Genomic DNA, 22,922 nt, shown 5'->3' with positions numbered 1-22,922 from the left:
GGAGTTAAAGGTATTTCAGTATTGGGTAGTTGTATTTAGGCATTTTGTGGGTAAAATTGACAAATTATTTTATAAAAGCAATTATTTTAAAAAAGGGGGGGATCCTGGAGAGATGGCTTAGTGGTTAAGGTGCTTGCCTGCGAAGCCAAAGGACCTTGGTTTGATTCCCCAGTACCCACTTAAGGCAGATGGACAAGGTGGCGCATGCATCTGGAGTTTGTTTGCAGTGGCTGGAAGTTCTGGTACACCCATTCTTCCTTTCTCCCTCTGTCAAATAAATTAAAAACTGTACACACACACACACACACACACACCTATAAATAATCTGTATTGCCTTTGCCTAGGTAATAGTCACAGAAAATGTTTGGTTGAAACAGTAACGCTTCTTGTTGTTCCTCCTCTTCCTGTTGTTATATTTGAGGTAGGGTCTCCTAGACCAGGCTGACCAGGAATTACTCTATATTCACTCTATAGTGTCAGAGTGGCCTCTATCTCATAGCAATTCTCCTACCTCTGCCTCCCTGAGTGCTGGGATTAAAGGCGTGTACCACCACACTTAGTTGCTTATTTATTTTTTTAATCAGCTTCTATGGGATGGTAGGGGCTATCTATCTCCTTATTATTTATTTTATTTAGGCAGTTGTGCTACAGAAACTAAGTGACTCTTGAAGATACATACCTTTCAATTTTTTTTAGCTTCCTCCAATCTCAGGATCTCTCCATTCCCTTGATCTGAGAAGGAAACATGTAAACTAAGATTGTGGGTAATAACTAGCAGGTACCCAGCTAAATACACATTCTGGTTTTCTGAAATTATTTGAATGTTGGAGACTTCCAGTACAGTACTTTTTTATTTCATATCATCTTCATTTCTTACTTTTTGGTTTTTCTCATGTATATGTTTGTGTATTACTTATTTCAGAGAGAGAAAGGGGGGAGAGAATGGGTGTGCCAGGGCCTCCACTGCAAACGAACTCAAGACTCATGCGCCACCTTGTGCATCTGGTTTACGTGAGTCCTGGGGAATTGAACCGGGGTCCTTTGGCTTTGGAGACAAACGCCTTAACCACTAAGCCGTTTTCTCCAGCCCCTTTTCTTTCCCCCCTGATGTAAGGTCTCACTGTAACTCAGGCTGACCTAGAATTCATTTGTAGTCTCGGGGTGGCCTCGAATTCACAGTGATCCTCTTATCTCCACCTCCCCAGTGCTGGGATTAAAGGAGTGTGCCACCATGCTTGGCTCATATTATCTTTTAAAATATGTGTCTTTAGGGCTGGAGAGATGGCTTAGCAGCTAAGCATTTGCCTGTGAAGCCCAAGGACCCCTGTTCGAGGCTTGATTTCCCAGGACCCACGTTAGCCAGATGCACAAGGGGCGCACACATCTGGAGTTTGCAGTTTGCAGTTGCTGGAGGCCCTGGCACGCCCATTCTTTCTCTTTCTATTGCTCTCAAATAAATAAACAAAAAAATTAAAAAAAATATGTGTCTTTAATTAAGAGAGGAACAGCAAGAGGTAGAGAGAATGAATGAGAATTAGAGAATGGGCGTGCCAAGGCTTCTTGCCACTGCAAATGAACCCCACATGCTCTGGTTTTACAAGTGAGGACTAAGGAACTGAACTTTGGCTCTGCACTGGCAGGCTTTGTAAGCAAGTGCCTTTAACCGTTGATTGGGCTCCCCTATTATCTTTTTTTGTGGCTCACCAGAATTTTGAGCTCACATTTTGGGGAATGGGAAGTAGCATTGACAATCCTATTTTGTGTTATGAATTATTGCACTCTGGCAGGAATGTTTTTGTCCAACTTAAAAGTGTGTCCAGAGGCTAATGGGCAGTTGATTATGTTACAAATTATATTTCAAATGTGTGTCTTCAGAAACATAAAAATCCAAAAACTAGTCTTAATGTAGATCCTTCTGAAAACAACCAAGTTCTATTTTTGGAAAGGGAAATGCCCGTATCTTTACACTAGACACATTTGGCAGGTCAGGTGTTGGGATTCATTTTATTTGAGACACCTGCACTATACTTCATAAAGTAAGCAAGGAAAGGGCCCTGATGTAAATGTTCTCAGACCTACAACAATGTAACTCATTAAAGTAGACACTTACTGAAAATGGAGAAAGGAGGTTAAAGAAAAGGTGTTGTAATCTTAAGTAATGAGATGTGCACTATATTTGCTTCTGTGGTTAGCCACATATCTGGGTTTTAGGATACAGGCTAAAATATATAGGAGAAACTTAGTCAATAGGTAGAATTTATTTAAAAAATGGAAACCAAATGTTGCAGTAGGTTTTTTTTCTTTATGTTGCTCTCCTCTTTTTTTTTTTTTTTTTTTTTTTTTTTTGCTTTTCCAGGTAGGGTCTCACTCTGGCCCAGGCTGACCTGGAATGCACTATGTAGTCTCAGGCTGGCCTCAAACCTGTGGTGATCGTCCTACCTCTGCCTCCCGAGTGCTGGGATTAAAGGCCTCTTGTTGTTTTTTTTAATTTTTATTTTTGTTAACAACTTCCATGATTGTAAACAATATTCCATGGTAATGCCCTCCATCCCCCTCTCAATCAGGCTGTCTTTTATTTTGATGTCATGATCCTATTATGATGGTCTTGTGTAGGTAGTGTCAGGTCATGGAAATCCAGAAGGCCTCTTTTTTTTGGTTCATTATTTATTTATTTGAGAGTGACAGACAGACAGAGGCAGATATATAGAGAGAATAGGCACGCCAGGGCCTACAGCCACTGCAAATGAACTCCAGATGTGTACGCCCCCCTGTGCATCTGGCCAATGTGGTTCCTGGGGAGTTGAACCTCGAACTGGGGTCTTTAGGCTTCACAGGCAAGCACTTAACCACTAAGCCATCTCTCCAGCCCCTCTTGTTTTTGATAGAGAAAGTAAAGCTGAAATTTGACAGCACAACTGATGAATGAAAAATAGTCTGCTAGAAGAAATTAATGATTATACATGAAGATTTAAAACCTTTATGCCAAGAGGCCCATTTTAAATGGAGACCTTTTAAATTCTTATTGTCCATTGAGTACCACCATGGCAAATGATAGTTGTTCATTCTCTCTTCCCCTCCCTTCACTGAGCTGTATGCCACACTTGAATTTTCAAAACAGGGTCTCATAGTGTAGCTTAGGCTGGCCTCCAACTTCCTTGTCATCTTCCTGCTACAGCCATCTGAATGCTGTGCTTGCAAAGGTGTGTGCCATCAAGCCGTGTATTAAAGTTATTTTTACAGGCCTATTTTTCTAAGGATTCAGGCCAGCTTCTAGTATCATAAGATTTGAAGCTGGGTGTGGTGGTACATGCCTTCAATCTCAGTATTTAGGAGGGTGAGGTAGGAGGATTGTCTTGAGTTCCAGGCCATCCTAGGCTAGAGTGAGACTCTACTTCCAAAAAACAAACAAAAATACTTTTTGAGTACTTTTTTTTTTTTAACCAGGGAATATTCTGTGTAGCTGTTGGCTGTGAATTTGCCCTTTTTTGTTGTAATTTTTTCATTTAATGTTTTTTTCTAAAATAAATTGAGATTCATGTAAAGTAGAAGTAAATTCAGTGTGGTTTTATCTAAATGTTATAAGTAAAAACCCTCTGGTTTTTGTTACTTGATTTAGGAATCAAAAATGAATTCTTACTTTGAACTTTTAGTATAGCAGATCATGCCCTTGTTTGGAAAAAAATGCTTGAATGGCATGAAACTTAATGAAGTCCCTCACCTTTTTATTCCTTCTTGAAAAATGGAGCAGCTTAAGCTCACACCTGGTTAAATTCGTTTGTGAGGGAAGTATTAAGGAATAAAAGATAATTGTGGCCAGGCTTGGTGGCACATGTCTTTAATCTCAGCACTCAGGAGGCAGAGGTAGAAGGATTACTGTGAGTTCAAGGCCAGCCTGGAAATAGACAGTGAGTTCCAGGTCATCCTGGTTAGTGAGACCCTTACCTGTAAAAACAAACAAAACCCCCAAAAAGTTAATAATTGTGTTAAGATAGTTAAACCAAAAATTGTTAAGGACTAGTATCTAGGCATTTTCTTGCTGTTTGCCCTTTATGACTGCTTATTAGCACTTCCATCAGAAGGTGTGAAGGTACAGGCTAGAGGCTAAAAGCTAATTAGTGAATTTGAGAGTTCCTTATGTTCGCTAGTATAGAGACTTTATAGAAATGCATGTGTGCATGCTTGTGTGTGTGGCTGTAGTGTAACTCAGTGGTGGTGCGATTGCCTAGCACATGTAAGGTCTTGAGTGGGAAACCTAGCAACACACACACACACACAGAAAGTTTCATTAAGCAGTTTATATATTATAAAGATCAAGTTTGAAGACCTTAATAAAATAAATGTATATGAACTGGACTGATTTTTTTTTTTTTTTTGCAGTTAGTGAATTCTTAGCACCTAGTCTTTTACCTTGAGAACAAAAGAAGGCTGTTAAAACATTAATTTTTAACATTTTCTTGGCGTTGGAAAAATTTGTTTTATCATTAATTTTAAAGGGATAATGTTGGTTTCAGGTAGGGCATCTGGAATTTGGCCATGAACCCTGAAGAATAACTCTCTTGTTATTGAATTGCTTGGTCTCTTCAAAATCTTAGTGTTTAGAAGCATGATAGTTTGTTAAGAATAAGATAATCAGAGCCGGGGGTGGTAGTACATGCTTTTGATCCCAGCACTTGGGAGACAGAGGTAGGAGGATTGCTGTGAGTTTGAGGCCACCCTGAGACTAGTGGATTCCAGATAAGCCTGGGCAAAAATGAAACTATACCTCAAAACACAATAACAACAAAAAAAAATCTTGCCAGTCTGAGACTGCATAGTGAAATTCCAGGTCAGCCTGGGCTAGAGTGAGACTTACCTTGAAAAACAAAAAAATCATATCCCACCCCCCCCCAAATGGATTCATACTTTTGGATAGATGGATTCTTTTTTTTTTTAAAAAAATCAGGCTTTTAAAAATTAGTTTTTCATTGAAAGAATTACAGATACATCTGTGAACCTATGCAAATGCTTATGTTGGATAGGTTCTTAGAAATGCAGTTTTTTTGTAAAACTTGTGTAAATAGTCATTGCAATTAAAATTTGGTAGGTGGGCTGGAGAAATGGCTTAGTGATTAAGGCACTTGCCTGCAAAGTCAAAGGACCCAGGTTCGATTCCCCAATACTCATGTAAGCCTGATGCACAAGCAGGTGTGTGTGTCTGGAGTTCGTTTGCAGTGGGTAGAGGTCCTGTCATGCACAGTCTCTCTCTCTCAAATTGATAGGGTTTGTTTTCTAAAGTACTGGTAACCAAATTTAAATATATTTTATTTATTTGAGAGAGAGAGGGAGGGGGGAATGCCAGGGCCTCCAGCTACTGCAAACAAGCTCCAGATGCATGTGCTTTCTTGTGCATCTGGCTTACGTGGGTCCTGGGGAAATAGAACCAGGGTCCTTTGGTTTTGCAGGCAAATGCCATCTTCGCCAGCCCTGGTAAGCAAATTTAATAGTTTGAAAAGTATAATTAAAAATTTGCAGCCGGGTGTAGTGGTGCATGCCTTTAATCCCAGCACTTGGGAGGTAGAGGTAGGAGGATTGCTATGTGTTCTAGGCTACTGGGAGACTACATAGTAAATTCCAGGTCAGCAGTAGAACCTTACCTCGAATTCCCCCCCCCCCCCCACAAATTGTTAGTTTGGGTATAAGTGCTTGGCCATGTTTAAGTAATGGAACCTGAAGTGGATAAGATCTACTCTGCTTGTTTAGTTGTATCCTGTGTTCATTTGATACCCACTTTTTTCTTTCTTTTTTTTTCTGTGTGAGAGAGAGGAGGAGAATATGAGTATGCCAGGGCCTTTAGCCACTGCACATAAACCCCAGATGCATGCGCCACCTTGTGCATCTGGCTTATATGGGTCCTGGGGAATCAAACCTGGGTCCTTTGACTTTGCGGGCAAACTTCTTAACTGCTAAATTATCCCTCCAGCCTGATACCCACTTCTGTAATTTGTGTGTGCGCGCGTGTGCACCAGGGTCTCTTGCCACTAGAAATGAATGTCAGGTGCCACTTTGCATCCAGCTTTATATACATGGGTCCTGGGAAATCGAACCTGGACTATAAAGCTTTGCAAGTAAGTTCCTTTCACTGCTGTGCCATCTCCCCAGTCCGACACCTCTTGTTAAATTATCACTTCATGATGAAACATACCCATTAATACCTTTCTAATGGATCTGCATTTGTTACACTTGGCGTAGAATGCTTTGGGTATTTAATATGTGTTGGTCTACTGACTTCTAGTTACTATGCTGTATCTAAGGAATAGAGCTGTTTGAGAAATACATAACCTAAGGAGTGAGGGGACAAAATTGTGAGTTTATAATATGCTGACAGCTATTGCCCAGAGTGTCATGGGAATGCAGATAAGAGCCTATAGAGTGAGAAATTCCTAACTCAACCTGGAAGGAATGAGGCATACTTGAAAAGGATTGTAATCTTAAAGCAGAACCTTGAAAGTGAAAACGTAGTTTGAGCAGAGGTGGAGGGGAAGCATGACAGAGCCAGGTCATGCATAAGATAAAGGTGGCTGCAGTGAGGAGAGGCTGCAGATGAGGTTGATTGCTAACAGGGAGGTAGCATTCAGTCTTCTGCATGGAGAGTTTGGGTTAACTCTTAGCTTAGACTCAGTACCACGTGGTCAGATTTTTGTTTCCTCCCTCCCTCCTTTCTTGCCTTTGAAATAGTCATTATGATAGCCAAGGCAAAATGGGAGGCTTACTGAGACTGGAAGAAAATAGTTGGGGAAATTATTACTGCCTGAATTATTGTGGTATATATAATAAAGTTGTGAAGTAAGGCACTGCTACTGAAGATGTAACGAATGTGCCCATCGTTCTGTCCACTGAACCACTCACTCTCTTTCCTCACCTGTCAAAATTCAGCCAGTGTCTCACACTGCTGCCCTGTACCAGGACATAGGTGCTTTTGGACCTTTGGATATCAACTCCACTTGTCCATAGTGCCTGTTCAGTAGTGTGGGTAGATACATGCACACCGTGTGGTTTCAGTGTGCTATTTATAAGCTCCTTTAGCATGTGGTTTACTTCATTTCTGCATGAAGTGCAGTAAACTGTCCATCCTCAAAATCACTCAGAATGTTTTCTCTTCCTAGAAGCTGTTTTTGACCCTCTTCAGACAAAACATTGCATAATGGTATCTTCACACCTAGTTTATATCTTATCTTTGGCATTAGAGAAATTAATTTGCAATATCTACAATATTAGTGTGTCTTGTGGCCTAGAAAGACATATAAATGATTATTGTTTTGGCATGAGTAGATGACGTAGTTATGTTAAAACGTAAAACAGTGATTGGTATCACAATACATTGATATAGGGAATATTGAGGGACAGGAATTATTTTTGGGTGATGATGGGACAGGGAATGGATTTTGAGTATGGGATGCTTGCATTAGCTTGTGTGGGCAGTGCTCTGAATTCTACCCTTCAGGTATCAATTTAGATGGTACTGTTTCTCTATGTCATTTTTCCTGACTCCCATCTACTTTACCTGTGTGCAGATCCCCTAATGTGTTCTTTAGAGATTTACTTCTTTTTATTGATCCTTGTTATTCTTGTAGGCACTTAGTATAGTTTTTTTTTTTTTCATTTGTGTGTTGGTATGGGTGATGTGTGTAGGGTCATATTATATGTTTGTTTGTATTGGCTAGAAGTCAACAGTTTTCCTCAATCACTCTCTACCTTATTTATTTTTATAAAGCATACTAATTTATTTGCAAGCAGAGAGAGAGGGAGGGAAGGGAGGCAGAGAGAATGAGCACACCAGGGCCTTCTACCGCTGCAAATGAACTCCAGATGCATGTGTCACTGTGCTTCTGGCTTTATGTGGGCACTGGGGAATTGAACCAGGCTTGTTAGGCTTTGCAGGTAAGAGCCTTAACTGCTGAACCATCTCTCCAGCGTTCTACCTTATTATTTATTTATTTTTGATTTTTCGAGGTAGGGTCTCACTCTAGCCCAGGCTGACCTGGAATTCACTATGTAGTCTTAGGGTGGCCTCAGACTCAACAGCAATCCTCCTACCTCTGCCTCCCTAGTGCTGGGATTAAAGACGTGCACACCACGCCCATCTTTACCTTATTTTTTGAGGAAGAGTCTCACTGAAGTTGGAGCTACCAGTTTGCCTAGCTCATCAGCAAACACGAGTGATCCTCCTACTTCTGCCTCCCTGGTGCTGGAATTACATGCATGTACTCCTGCACCTGGCTTTGTGCTTTTCTGTGGATTCTAGGGATCTGAACTCAGGTCCTTGAAGAGCACTTCACCAAGTAAAATATTCCCAGTTACCTGGTGTCCTCTTTTATATTTTATTTATTAGAGACAGAGGAGAGAGAATGGGCGCCCCAGGGCTTCTAGCCACTGCAAAGGAACTCCTGATGCATGCGTCAGCATGTACATCTCTCTTACATGGGATCTGGAGAATTGAACCTGGGTCGTTAGGCTTTGTAGGCAGGCATCTTAACTGCTAAGCCAGCCCTCCAGCCCTAGTGCACTGTTTTGAATGCTGTATACACATTAAATATATATATATTTTTTTAATTTAACTTATTAGTTTTCTTTTCAGTAAATACAGGCAGTTTGGTACCATTATTTAGGCTCATCTGTGATCTACCCCCTCCCATTAGACCCTCCTTATTATTGAAAATGGGTCGTGCATTGTGGAGTTAGCCCCCAGTTATTAGTATGATAAATGTCTCTGAAAATCATGACCCAACATGTAACTCTGACATTCTTTCCGCCCCCTCTTCCGCAAGATTTCCCTGAGCCATGTTGGGTTCATTTTTGGTCTGCTTCAGTGCTGAGGTGTTGGGGGCCTCTGAGGCTCTGGCTCTCTGATTTGGTAGGAGTTGATTTTTCTCTGCATTGATCTCCTTCCCCTTTGTGCTGGTATCCAGTTCACAGGAAAACATCACCCTTGCTTATTTCGCCAGTTGTCCTTAGTTTCAGTTGGGCCCCTTCTGAGCTATGTTGGGGCAGCTCTCTTCTTAGGATCTGCATCTTTTTTTCCCTCGTTGTTTGTAGTGCAGCTAGGCGGTCGCCATCTTGACCGGAAGCCACATTAAATATTTTTGTATGTTGCAAGCAGAAAAGGCTAGAGAGGGAATGGGCAGCTCAGCACCTCTTGCCACTTAAAAGGAACTCGTGATATATGTGCTACTTTGTGCATCTGGCTTTACGTAGGTATTGGGGAATGTAACCCAGGCTGTCAGACTTTGCAAGCAAGCAACTTGAACCACTGAGCCATGCCCAGCTCAGTTATATGCATTGTATTATATACTTATGGGAGATAATCAATTTTGTGGGGGTGGAGGCTTGAGGCTGGGTTTCAGTCTAGTCCAGGCTGACTTGGAACTCACTTCTGTTGGCCCATGTCGGGATTCTTCAGCCTCCCAAGTGCTGGGTTTATAGGCATGAGCCACCATGTCTGGCTTAAAATTCAAAAATTTAAATCAGCATTTAAGGCTATTTCACATTGAAACTAGCCTTAAGCTGTCTAGAGTGATAGAGTTAAGAGATTTTGCCTCATATATAGAGGCATACAGAACATACTAGTGTGTGACCTTGGGCAAATTTACTTATCTTCTTTGAACATCAAGTCTTTCTCATTCATAAAGTGAGGGTAGTAGTATTTATAGTGTTACCGTGAAGATTAAATAAAGGAATGTGTAAAACACTTAAGGTACTGACTGGCATAGTAAGTGGTCAATTAATGTTACTCAACAACTATCTTAGTAACCTAACTTTCAGTTAAGTTATAATACTCTTAGAAGTACAAAACATTTTCAGTTAAGCTTACTTGTCATAGGAAAGTGTTGAGGAATTGTGTGTTGGGTGTGGGGGGGTGGTGGCTCAGAATCACTTTTTTGTTTTATGTTTTCTCTCCCTTCTTTGTATCATGTGGTTATACTATGGGGCATATTCCATAGTATATCTGCAGTTTTTGTTTTTTATTTTTATTTTTTGGTTTTTAAGGTAGGGTCTCGCTGTAGTCTCGGAGTGGAATTAAAGGTGTGAGCCACCACACCTGTCTAGAAGATCTCTTTTGGAACCCCTTTTGACTGTTCTAGCCCAGTCTGCTGCCTCTTTAGGATTGTATCAAGTTCTAAATAAAATTAGTAAGCATAGAAACAAAAAGGATGATATAAGGAACTTTTTAGCAGCAAATATCTTCCGGGATAATTGCTGTTTTTAAATTTTATTTTTTTATTTGAGAGAAAAAGGCAGGTATATATAGAGAGAATGGTTGTGCCAGGGCCTCCAGCTAGTACAAGTGAAGTCCAAACACGTGTGTTACCTAGTCTAGCATCTGACTTTATGTGAGTACTGGGGAATCGAACCTGGGTCCTTAGGCTCTGTGGGCAAGTGCCTTAACCAGTGAGCCATTTCTCCTCCAGTCTAATACAAGGAATTTTGCTTTTCTTGGAAAGAGTTAATAAATTAACACTTGGAATATTCAGGTATTTGTGTGGGTGGGTGGTGGGCAGTGTCTCAGTGTAGCCCAGGCTGACCTGGAGAATTTACTCTGTAGCCTTAGGCTGTCAATTCTCCAAACTCAGTGATCCTCTCCCTTCCCCAAAACTGGGATTAATAGAATTAAAGGCTTTAGCCACCATACCCACTTCCCATTGAGATGATTTGAATTGAATGTTACTGATTTTAAGTACATACAGTTTAAGTAGGAAGAAAGTGATAATCTGAGTAGCCAGAGATATTTTTGGAGATGCTATATACTAAAGAATTAATAAGTTCCATGCTCCTCTTACCCCTCCCCCCCCCCCCAGGAGTCTAGCTCTAGCCCAGGCTGACCTGGAATTCACTATGTAGTCTCAGGGTGGCCTGGAACTTACAGCAGCCTTTCTACTTCTGCCTCCAGTGTGTTGGAGCTAAAGGTATGTACCACCAAGCCTGCCTTTGTGTTGTGTTTATCTTCTCTTTGACTCTCATAGACTTTAGCCCCTTCACATTTCTGGATTTAAGCTTTGGAGGAAAGTACCTGTTTTACTAAGGTAGAGTTTTTCATTGCATTATTGCAGTAGTTTTTGTTCTTACTGATTTTTTTTTTTTAACCACATAGTTGCCTTTTTTTTTTTTTTTAGTTTTATGTATGCACCTTGTGCATCTGGTTTACATGGATTCTGGGGAATTGAACATTGGTTCCTTTGGCCTATCAGACAAGCGCTTTAACCACCAAGCTATCTCTACAGCCCAGATTTTGCTTTTGTTAGGTATAATCCCCTAATGTACCTTCCTCCTGTTTCTTACATTCTTGTTTCCTTTTATTTACCTATTTAAAAAAAAATATTTTTAAGTGGGGGGAGGGAGAGAGAATGGGCATCCCAGGGCCTCTAGCCACTGCAAATAAAATCCAGATGCTTGTGGTACCTTGTGTATCTGGCTTTCCATGGGACTGGGGAATCAAGCCTGGGTCCTTTGGCCTTGCAGGCACGTACCTTAACTGTTAGTTATCTAGTCCTTACTCTTTTTTGTTTTTTTTTTTTTTTGAGGTAGTCCAACAGACTGGATCTTTTTTTTTTGTTGTTGTTATGAGAGAGAAAATTGGCGTGCCAGGGCTTCCAGTTACTGCAGTCACATTCCAGATCCGTGTACCACCTTGTGCTTATGGGTGACCTTGCATGCTTGGATCAGTCACCTTGTGTAGCTGGCTTATGTGGGACCTGGAGAGTCCAATAAAAGTCCTTACGCTTCACAGGCAAGTGCCTTAACTAATAAGGCATCATCTCTCCAGCCTCTTTTCTTCTTCTTTTGGTTTTTGATTTAGGCTCTCGTTCCAGCCCAGGCTGACCTGGAATTCACTACGTAGTTTCAGGTGGCCTTGAAAATACAGTGATCCTCCCTTCTGAGTGCTGGCATTAAAGGTGTGAACTATCACACCAGCTACAGAGAGAATGGGTGTGCCAGAGCTTTTTCCTGGCTTCAGATGCATGTGCCACTTTGTGCATCTGGCTTTAACTCAAGTAGTTAGGCTTTTCAGGCAAGGGCCTGCTATCTCTACAGCCCTCATTCTTTCTTTTAAAAAATATTTATTTGAGGGAGAGACAGAAACAAAAAGACAAAGCAAGTATAGCTATGCCAGCCCTTTGCCACTGCAAACACCAAATGCGCATGAACATCAGGTGCATGCCCACTTTGTTCATTTGGCTTTATGTGGGTACTGAGGAATTGATCCCTGGTCTTCAGGCTTTGTAAACGATTATCTTTAACTGCTGAACCATTTCTCCAGCCCATCTTTCATTCTTTCCTTTGTGCAGAGTAATGAGGTAATGGTGAGAAAGAGGTTAGAAGAAGTCACATTTGGGCATATTTTTTGTTCATATGATTTTGGTTTCTGTTTTCAGTAAGTGATTAATTTTAATATTTGGTGTATTGGCTAGCCAGATAACCTTAACTCTTCTCTGTGAGTATTTTCAGGTTAATGTTTCCTTCCTTCCTTTTTGTTGGTTTATTATTTATTTATGTGAGTGACTGAGAGAATATGAGAATGAATGGGCACACCAGGGTGTCTAGTTGCTGCAAATGAACTGCAGATGCGTTTGTCACATTGCATTTGGCTTTATGTGGGTGCTGGGTAATTGGGAAATTGAACCCAGGGCATTAGGCTTTGCAGGCAACTGCCTTTAACCACTGAGCCATCTGTCCAGCCCCAGCTTAACTTTTTATTCAAGGTAGATGTTTCTTGTGCATCTGGATTACACTGAGTAGGTCTGTCACAATGAATAAAGGGATGCTTTCATTTGTAGGTATAGAGTTATGAGTATTCAGAAGAGCCAGGTCACTTGCTTTTTGGAAAGAATGAGTTTGTATGTGCATCTGTATGTAACCTTTATTTGTAGTCAGTAGTTTTTAGGGATGTATGATTTTCTTTTTGGAGTCTCTGTCAGACAGTTTTGGGGGATTGCACATGTAACACATGTCTTGGAGGCATTTTTGTCATGATTTACAGAAGGTTACTTGCCACTGTCACTTAATGGGTGGAAAAGAGGGGTCCTGCCAGACATCCTGCATGCATAGTATTGTCTTGTTTTGTTCCCCCAACCCTGTCCCATGACACAAAGTTACTCAGCCTAAGGATGTCTATAATGCTGTGGTTGAGAAACTGCCCTCCAGGCAAACTTTTGCTTCCCGAGTGCCACTTGTGTGAAGTAGTTTGTTCTTGAATCTGTGTTGCAATCCAGAATAATAGAATCATAGCTTTGAAAGGGACCCTAGAGGTAATGTAGTTAACTTTTATCTCTCAGAAGAATATTCTGCACGATATTAATAGATGTGGTAGAAAAATGCTTACTTTGTTAAATAAGAGTATCCATATGATGAAGTGAAAAGTGAATCTCCTTGGGGAAGTTTTTTCAAATGTGTTTGTCAAATGTATTTCTTTCTTCCTGTTTCTAAGATGCTTCCTTAGGGCTGGAGAGGTGGCTTTGCAGTTATGGTGTTTGCCTGCAAAGCCCAAGGACCCAGTTTCAATTCCCCAGGACCCAGATAAGCCAGATGCACAAGTGGGTGCACGCATCTGGAGTTTGTTTGCAGTGGGTGGAGTCACTGGTGGGCCCATTTTCCCCCAACACACCTATTTTTCTCTCTCAAATAAATATTAAAATGCTTCATTAGAACTGAGAGAAAATGTTAATTCACGTACCTCCTGTAGTTTAAAGACCTTGCTTTGATGTCTTTCTTCTTTTGTCTCTACCAGCTCACTGCACAGTGTTTTTGTTAGTGACAACTGGTACAGTAGAGCTTTGTTTATTTATTTATTTATTTTGGTTTTTCAGTGTAGGGTCTTACTCTAGCTCAGGTTGACCTGGAATTCACTCTGTAGTCTCAAGTTGGCCTTGAACTCACGCTGATCCTCCTACCTCTGCCTCCTGAGTGCTGGGATTAAAGGCATGCGCCACCATGCCTAGCTTTTTGGTTACATTGTATTCTAGCTCAACTAAAATTTAGGTACCTTGGTCTATAAGTCTTTATTCTAAATATGTGACTATTTATCCTTATCAGTAAATTGGAAATTATAATCCCAGTTCTAAATTTACTGCCCAGGTTATGAGGATTAATTAGTTAATTATAGCTTTTAATGCTTTGCATTCTCTTGAGAAAGGTGATGAATCATAAACTGATATGCTGTTTTCATGAAACTGCTTAAGTTTGACAGGCTTTAATTGCTGCAAATTATAAGTGAGCTGGCCTGTTGTGTGTCTTTAATCCCAGCACTCAGGACGCAGAAGTAGGAGGAGTGCCATGAGTTTAAGGCCAGCCTAATACTACATAGTGAATTCCAGGTCAGCCTCCAAATAAATAACAAATTATTGAGTGATACTTTTTGGGGTTTATGATGTCAGATGGGATTGGAATCATTGTTTAAATCAACATTTTGACCAGCATGCTAAATTTAAGTGAACTATGGTGTTGCTCTACTTGTATTTTTTAGCTTTTAAAAAACTCTATTTTTGCTTTTCCTTTTATTATACAAGTAATACACTTATGGCAGAGACATTACTTTTTAAAAATGTTTTTATTTATTTGATGAGAGGGGAGAGAGGGAAGAAATGAGTGTGTATGAATGCTCAGGACCTGTTTCTGCTGCAAATGAACTCCAGATACATATTCTACTTTGTGCATCTGGTTTTATGTGGTTTTACGGGGAATCAAACTTGGGGCTGGCAGGTTTCCAAGTAAGTGCCATTAAAACTGTTGAGCTATCTCCCTAGCCTGAGACATTATTTCTTTTCTTTTTTCTTTTTTAAAGATTTCTTTTTAAGATATATTTTATTTATTTATTTGAGAGAGAGAAAGAGGTGGGAGGGGAGGGAGGGAGTGGGTGCACCAGGCCCTCCAGCCACTGCAAATGAACTCCAGGTGCATGCGCCCCCTTGTGCATCTGGCTTACGTGGGTCCTGGAGACTCAAACCTGGATCCTCTGGGTTTGGAGGCAAAGGCCTTAACCACTAAGCCATCTCTCCAGTCTGAGACATTACTACTTTTTTTTTTTTTTTTTTCTTTTTGGAGGTAGGGTCTCACTCTAGTCCAGGCTGACCTGGAATTCATTATGGAGGCTCAGCGTGGCCTTGAACTCACAGCAATCCTCTTACCTCTGCCTCCTGAGTGCTGGGATTAAAGGCGTGCGCCATCACGCCCGGCTGAGACATTACTTCTTAAAACAAGAAATGAGCTTACAAGTTTCATAAGCCTTGTTTTTATTTATTTATTTATTTGAAAGATGGATGGGGAGGGAGGGAGATAAAATGGTATGCCAGGGCTTCTAACCACTGCACAGGAACTCCAGATGAACATGCTGTTTTGTGTATCTGGACTTTATATGGGTCCTGGGAAACTGAACCTGGGTCCTTTGTTATCATAAGCATCTTTTTTTAAAAAATAGTTTAATTTTGTTTATTTATTTGAGAGCAACAGACAGAGAGAGAAAGAGGCAGATAATAAAGAATGGGTGCTCCAGGGCCTCCAACCACTGCAAACGAACTCCAGACGCTGCGCCCCCTTGTGCATCTGACTAATGTGGGTCCTGGGGAATTGAGCTTTGAACTGGGGTCCTTAGGCTCCACAGGCAAGCGCTTAACTGCTAAGCCATCTCCAGCCCTTCACAAGCATCTTAACCACTAAGCCATCCCCTTGTTTTTGTTTTTATTTTTATTTTTGTTTTTTTCCTGGGTAAGGTCTTAATCTAGCTCAGGCTGACCTGGAATTCACTGTGTAGTCTCAGGGTGGCCTCAAATTCACAATGATCCTCCTACCTCTGCCTTCCAAGTGCTAGGATTAAAGGTGTGTGCCACCGTGCTCGGCTCCTTGTTTTTATTCTTTTAATTACCTATTTAAGAGAAAGGGAGGGGAAGAGGAAGAGGCAGAGAGAGAAAGAGAATAGGCGTTCCAGGGCCTCCAGCTGCTGTGAATGAACTCCAGACACATGTACCACCTGGTGCATCTGGCTTAGGTGGGTCCTGGGGAATTGAACCGAGGTCCTTTGGCTTTGAAGGCAAGTACCTTATCCACTAAACCATCTTTCCAGCCCATTATGTTTTTTAAATATTTTTTTAATTGACAACTTCTATACAATATCCCATGGTAATTACCGCCCTCCCTCCACTTTCCCCTTTGAGAGGGGGAGAGGATATGATGGAGAGTGGAGTTTCAATCGGTCTCTATTTTGATGTCATGATCTTTTTTTCCTATTACAATGGTCTTGTGTAGGTAGTGTCAGCCACTGGATATCATAGATATCCAGGCCATTTTTGTGTCTGGAGGAGCACGTTGTAAGGAGTCCTACCCTTTGCTCTTACATTCTTTCCACCACCTGTTCCACAATGGACCCTGAGCCATAGAAGGTGTGATTGAGATACCTCAGTGCTGAGCACTCTTCTGTCACTTCTTCAGCCCATTGTTTTTATTTAAAAAATTATTTTTTTGAGAGAGACAAAGAGGCAGATTAAGAGAATGGGCAAGCCAGAGTCTTCTGCCACTGCAAACAAATTCCAGGTGCATGTGCACTTACTGCATCTTCTGGGGAATTGAACCTGGGTTATTACGTTTTGCAGGCAAGACCTAAGTTTAGGTGATTTTACTACAGTAGTAACCAACAGTATAAACTAGGTGCCACGCTCATTTGCTTGCTATGCGTATGAGTCCTCAGTACAATGTTTAGAGAATTGTTTATATTTTCCTTACAACATATTTCTTATACATTAAACTTTTGTCTCCTGATCATAATAAACACATATTAATGGATATTTGTGCCAGGTAAATCTTAAATAAATAAAAATGTTCTATGTAATCATCACAGCAGCTTAATAAGATAGGCCCTATTATTTGGCTGATAGGGGAATTGAGGAATCAAAATAGTTAGGTAATTAACAGCAGGTGGAGCCAAGATGTGAATTGAACCCAGATGTGATCACTTGAGCCTGTGCACAAGGTTTCCTGTGAATGCCTTTGGAGGTATATTGAATCTTATTATTAAAGCATTTTAAATCAGTCGAGAAAGAGGGGCTGTGTGTCCATTCTTGTCCGTGTCCATGCCACAGTGCTTTTGTGGAGGTCAGAAAACGACCTTGAATGTCAATATGTTTCCTTCTTTTACCTTGTTTGAGGCATTGTCTCTGGCTATTGAATCTCCACTTTGCTGTCCGATAAGATGGCCTGCAAGCTTCTGGGGACTTTGGGATTCACATCTGGCTTCCCTTCTGTCTTTTGAAAATTAATGAATTTGTTGTTTTTTCTTTGTTGAGAGAGTTGGCCTCACTTTGTAATACAGGCTGTCCTTGAACTTGTGGCTGTCCTCTGTTTCACCACCATGGTGCTGGGGTTATAGAAGTGAGCCATCATGCTTGGCTCCATTTAAGTATTTTCATATTAATAATTTGTGAATTGTCGTACTATTAAACAATTTAGTGTAATCTTGTAGAGTTTGCCATTTTTGGTTAGTATTGATCTAAAGATTCTTGTTTTCAAGCCAGGCATGGTGGTACATACCCATGCTCCCAGCATTTGGCAGGCAAACGCAGGAGGATGGTAATTTGAGGCCAGTTTGGGCAACATAGTGAGATTGCATAGGTAGGTGAATTCAAACTTCTTAATCTGGGCCCCCTTTTCATTTGTAAAAGTTGTTAAGGCAGGAGAGTGGTGGTGCATAACTATAAAATCCCGCACTGGGAAAGTGGCAGCAGAACATTTTGTTCAGGTTGGAAGCTGACTGGTCTACCTAGACCCTATTTCAACTCCCCATTCCCAAGGAAAATAAAATTGAATCAATTAGCTGTTTATATTCTTTTCATATTATAAACTGATGATCTGTCTGGCATTTGTTTTTACCTGCATGTGTTTTATTAACGTTTGGTCATATACTTGGCTATATATACTTTTCAGATGTTGAAACTTTTATATCAGAAATACTTTTAATCTGTAAAACGATTGTGTTTTTAGAAATGGTCAAGCTTATGGTAGTAGTTAAAAGTATTCAAAATAGTAATTTTTGTTTGAAAACTCTTATTTATTTATTTGAAAGAAAGAGGGAGAGAGAGAGGGAGAGAGAGGGCACGCCGGGGCTTCTAGCCACTGCAAATGAACTCCAGGTGCATGTGCCACCTTGTGCATCTGGTTTAGTTGGGTCCTGGGGAATCGAACTGAGGTCTTTTGGCTTTGCAGGCAAGCGACTTAACCCCACTAAGCCATCTCTCCAGCCCTGGATTAGTTCTTTCTTTATTTCTTTTTTTTTTTTTAATTTTTTTTGTTTTATTTTTATTTATTTGATAGTGACAGAGAAAGAGGCAGATAGGGAGAGAAGAGAGAGAGAATGGGCATGCCAGGGCCTCCAGCCCCTGCAAATGAACTCCAGACACTTGCGCCCTCACGTGCATCTGGCTAACGTGGGACCTGGGGAATCGAGCCTCGAACTGGGATCCTTAGGCTTCACAGGCAAGCGCTTAACCGCTAAGCCATCTCTCCAGCCCTATTTCTTTTTTTATGAGGTAGGATCTTGCTCTGTCTAGTTCAGGCTGACCTGGAATTCACTATGTAGTTTCAGGCTTGCCTCAAACTCACAATGATCCTCCTACCTCTGCCTCCTGAGTGCTGGGATTAAAGGAGTGTACTACTATGCCTGGCTTGGCTTAGTGTCCGTACCACCCCCGCCCCCCCCCCCACAGGGTTTTACTCTAGCCCAGGCTGACCTAGAATTCACTATATAGTCTCACAGTGGCCTTGAACTCACAGTGATCCTCCTATGACTGCCTTCTGGGTGCTGTGATTATAGGTATGCACCACCATGCCTGGCCCAACCTTAGTTCTTTATATATGCTTTTTTTTTTTCCTTTTGCTTCCAGACCACATAAATTAAGGGGGATAAAGAAGAAGTGAATGACAGTCGTGCAACTTGGTTAATCACGAAATAAAAGTGTTTGTAATTAACCAAGAAAATGAAGCTGATGTTAGGTAAAGAAAGTGGGACTTAGCATTAGAAGGGTGTAGCACAGCACAGTACAGGGTTTTCTAAAGGTGTAGGCCTAGGCATTGAGAATGCAGAAGGAAGGGATCTTGAGAAGGACTAACACCTTAGTGGGCTTTCAGGAGGAAGAAACCTAGAAGACATGGTGCTGGAGAGACAGCACAGCAGTCAAAGTGCTTGCATGAAAAACCTGCAGTTTCGGGATCAGTTCACAAGTACCCTTGTAAATCCAAACTCTAAAGGTGGTTCATTCAGCTCGAGTTCATTTGTAGTGGCAAGATGACTTGGCATGCCCACTTTCTCTCTTAAATAAACAAATAAATATATAGGTCGATGTGTTAAAAAGAAAACAGGATAATGGTGCCAAGGATATCAGGAAAGGAAAATTTCAAGAAAGTTAGCACTATCTAATACTTAGGGGGGAAGTCAGAATGGGACTGCATACTGAACCATACTGCTTATGTGATTACTGTTACCTTTACCAAAATGATAAGGGGAAGTAGATTATGGATGACTAAAGAGTATAGAGTCAGCAGTCTGTCGCGCCCCCCCCCCCCCCCCCCAGGTTCTCATTCTAGCCCAGGCCGACCTGGAATTCATTATGGAGTCTCAGAGTGGCTTCCAACTCATGGCGGTCCTCCTACTTCTGCTTCCCCAGTGTTGGGATTAAAGGTGTGCGCCACCATGCTGGGCTAGAGTCAGCAGTTTTAAACATACACTTCTTAGGGCTGAAGAGAGAGCACAGTACTTAAAGCTCTTGCCTCAAAGCCTAATGACCCAGGTTTGATTTTCCAGTAATCGTGTAAAGCCAGATGCACAAGATGGCATATGCACCTGGAGTTCATTTGCAGCCATTAGAGGCCCTGGTGTGCTTATTCTCTTTTTTGTCTCTGTTTCTTTCTGATTGGGAATAAAACCTACTTATTTATTTTTTTATTTTTTAGTTCATTCATTTAATTGAGAGAGAGTGCATGTGCCATCTTGTGAATTTGGCTTACGTGGGTCCTGGGGAACTGAACCTGGGTCTTTTGGCTTTACAGGCACGCACCTTAACTGCTAAGACTAAGTCATTTTTCCAGTCCTAAAACTACTTCTGAGGAGTTTGGGGGTAAGGGAGAAATATGTTGAGTAATTAATTTGAGGACAGAAAAGACTTGAATAAATTCTTAGACTGAAATGAAAGAGCCAGTAGAAGACTTTGATCTGAAAGAAAATAATGAACTGAATTTATAGTATAGTAAGGTGCAGCCAGCTTTGTAGTACATGCAATCTATGTAGAGAAGTAGGAACCTGATGAAAACTGGGTCATTGGGTTCCTGGTCAGAAAAATGCACAGACATATTTGACATAATTTTTTTGTGTGTATGAGTACGGAAAGTTTTTCTTTTTTTTTTTTTAATTGGTCGCTCATTTACTTCAATAAAATTTGGTAATTTTAAATAGCTTGAAGAGATGTTCTTTTAAGTGCAGGTAATTGCAGCCATCTGTGATTATTTCAGAATGGGTCTTCCTGCTTTTTGCAATTTTTCAATCTGATTAACAAGTGACAAGAAGGGTAAAATTGTTTGTTTTGTGAGGATTGTAGTCCCTTCCTCCTCCCAGATAGAGGTTCCATAGTGGCTTTACAGTTGTATTTTTTTTGTGAGGCTAAGTTTGGACAATACCCTCAAGTCGTGCTTGTATAAGAACGTGTGTTGGTTTTGAATAAGCTTGTATTTTTGAACCTGGATCACCAGGTTTTGCAAACAAGTAACAGCTGAGCCATCTCCCCAGCCCACATGTGCTTTTATTTTTAACTTCTTTTTTTTCTCTCTTTCAGACTGTTCTCAAGGGAGGCAGTAAGGGGCCGTGGAGCTGGCCTCCGCACTGGAAGAGACTGGACTTCCTGTCTCTCTGTGCTGAATGGCTGCGATGGCGCCCGCTCTCACTGACGCAGCAGCTGAAGCACACCACATCCGGTTCAAACTGGCTCCCCCATCCTCCACCTTGTCCCCTGGCAGTGCCGAAAATAACGGCAACGCCAACATCCTTATTGCTGCCAACGGAACCAAAAGAAAAGCCATTGCTGCAGAGGATCCCAGTCTAGACTTCCGAAATAATTCTACCAAGGAAGACTTGGGGAAGCTGCAACCACTGGTGGCATCTTATCTCTGCTCTGATGTAACCGCTGTTCCTTCAAAGGAGTCTTTGAAATTGCAAGGGGTCTTCAGCAAGCAGACAGTCCTTAAATCTCATCCTCTGTTATCTCAGTCCTATGAACTCCGAGCTGAGCTGTTGGGGAGACAGCCAGTTTTGGAGTTTTCTTTAGAGAATCTTAGAACCATGAGTACAAGTGGTCAGACAGGTCTGCCACAACCACCTGTTAATGGGTTGGCTAAGAAATTGACTAAAAGTTCAACACATTCTGATCATGACAATTCCAATTCCCTCAATGGGGGAAAACGGGCCCTCACTTCATCTGCTGTGCAGGGAGGTGAAGTGGGGTTTTCTGACTCTGGGGACTTGAAGGGGGGTATGACCAATTGCACTCTTCCACATAGAAGCCTTGATGTAGAACATACAACTCTATATAGCAATAATAGCACTGCAAACAAGTCTTCTGTCAATTCCATGGAGCAGCAGGCACTTCAAGGAAGCAGTGGGTTATCATCTGGTACAGACTCTGGCTCTAACTTGGGTGTCAAGTTAGAGGCCAAAACGTCTCCCCTGTCTTCCATTCTTTTCAGTGCTTTAGATTCTGACACAAGGATAACAGCTTTATTGAGGCGACAGGCTGATATTGAGATCCGTGCCCGCAGGTTACAGAAGCGCTTACAGGTTGTGCAAGCCAAGCAAGTGGAGAGGCATTTACAGCATCAGCTGGGTGGATTTTTGGAGAAGACTTTAAGCAAACTGCCAAACTTGGAATCTTTGCGCTCCCGGAGCCAGTTGATGTTGACTCGTAAGGCTGAAGCTGCTTTGAGAAAAGCTGCCAGTGAGACCACCACTTCAGAAGGACTTAGCAACTTCTTGAAAAGTGATTCCATTTCAGAAGAATTGGAGAGATTTACTGCTAGTGGCATAGCCAACTTGAGATGCAGTGAACAAGCATTTGATTCAGATGTCACTGACAGTAGTTCAGGAGGGGAGTCCGACATTGAAGAGGAAGAACTGACCCGTGCTGATCCTGAGCAGTGCCATGTGCCCCTGTGAGTAGAACCCATGGTGATGCCTAAAGTCACTCTTGAGAAATACTAAGGCAAGGAAAAGACTTAAGTGAATCCTTTTGTAGTGAAGAATGTGATTCTTGTTTTGGGGTAGCTAGGTTCCATTTTCTTAGTTTTAAGTAGGTGAGTGTATATACATGAGGTGGAAAAATGGAAAGTATTTCTGCTGTAAATAGTATTGTGTTAGAGACAAAAGTAACTGATTTCCTTTTGTAGTCTTATTAAGTTGAAAGTAAAAGACATTTTCTTAAACTTTCATGGTGTAACGTAAGATTGTGTTATTTGTAGTAATAGGGCTAAGTTTTGTTGGTTTAGTTGGTTGGAATTTAGTGTTTTTTTTTTTTTTTAAGTGTTTTCAATTGAACTTTCAGCAGAGAGCATTCTTGATTTTCAGTTTTAACACTTCAGGTTTTCTTACTGTTGAGAAAGCAAACGTTTTCCCTCTGTTCTTAACTATACCAGTTAGTACAGAAGACAGCTGACCTCAAAAAGATGGAGATTACTTCCCATGAGCAAGCAAGCAGTTCTAGTGGATAATAGCTGGTTGTCTTTAATTGAATACAATTCTGACACTTTTCCTACCTGAAAATAATGCCAGGTCCCAAAGGTCAAGAGCTTGGTTCTCAAGATTGCCCCACATCCCACCTCCACTCTGTCAGATGCCAGTTGCAAATCCCAGATTGTTTTAATATTTCTGA

General features: G+C 41.2%; 1 protein-coding gene across 4 annotated transcripts in view; it reads left to right on the top strand.

Annotated features, from left to right (window-relative positions):
* Positions 1–22,922, top strand: part of Kansl1 (KAT8 regulatory NSL complex subunit 1) — a 169,328-nt gene that overhangs the window by 34,902 nt on the left and 111,504 nt on the right. For all 4 annotated transcript variants that reach the window (XM_004655096.3, XM_045158588.1, XM_045158587.1 and 1 more), the window contains one exon: positions 20,838–22,206. In XM_004655096.3, the coding sequence (XP_004655153.2) occupies positions 20,921–22,206 (1,286 nt within the window). In that variant the 5' untranslated portion in view covers positions 20,838–20,920. The remainder of the gene's footprint in view (positions 1–20,837; positions 22,207–22,922) is intronic.

The sequence above is a fragment of the Jaculus jaculus genome, chromosome 9 (genome assembly GCF_020740685.1).
Source record: "Jaculus jaculus isolate mJacJac1 chromosome 9, mJacJac1.mat.Y.cur, whole genome shotgun sequence".
Lineage (NCBI taxonomy): Eukaryota > Metazoa > Chordata > Mammalia > Rodentia > Dipodidae > Jaculus > Jaculus jaculus.
The sequence above is the reverse complement of the archived record's forward strand: the minus strand, read 5'-3'. Positions and strand labels throughout refer to the sequence as shown.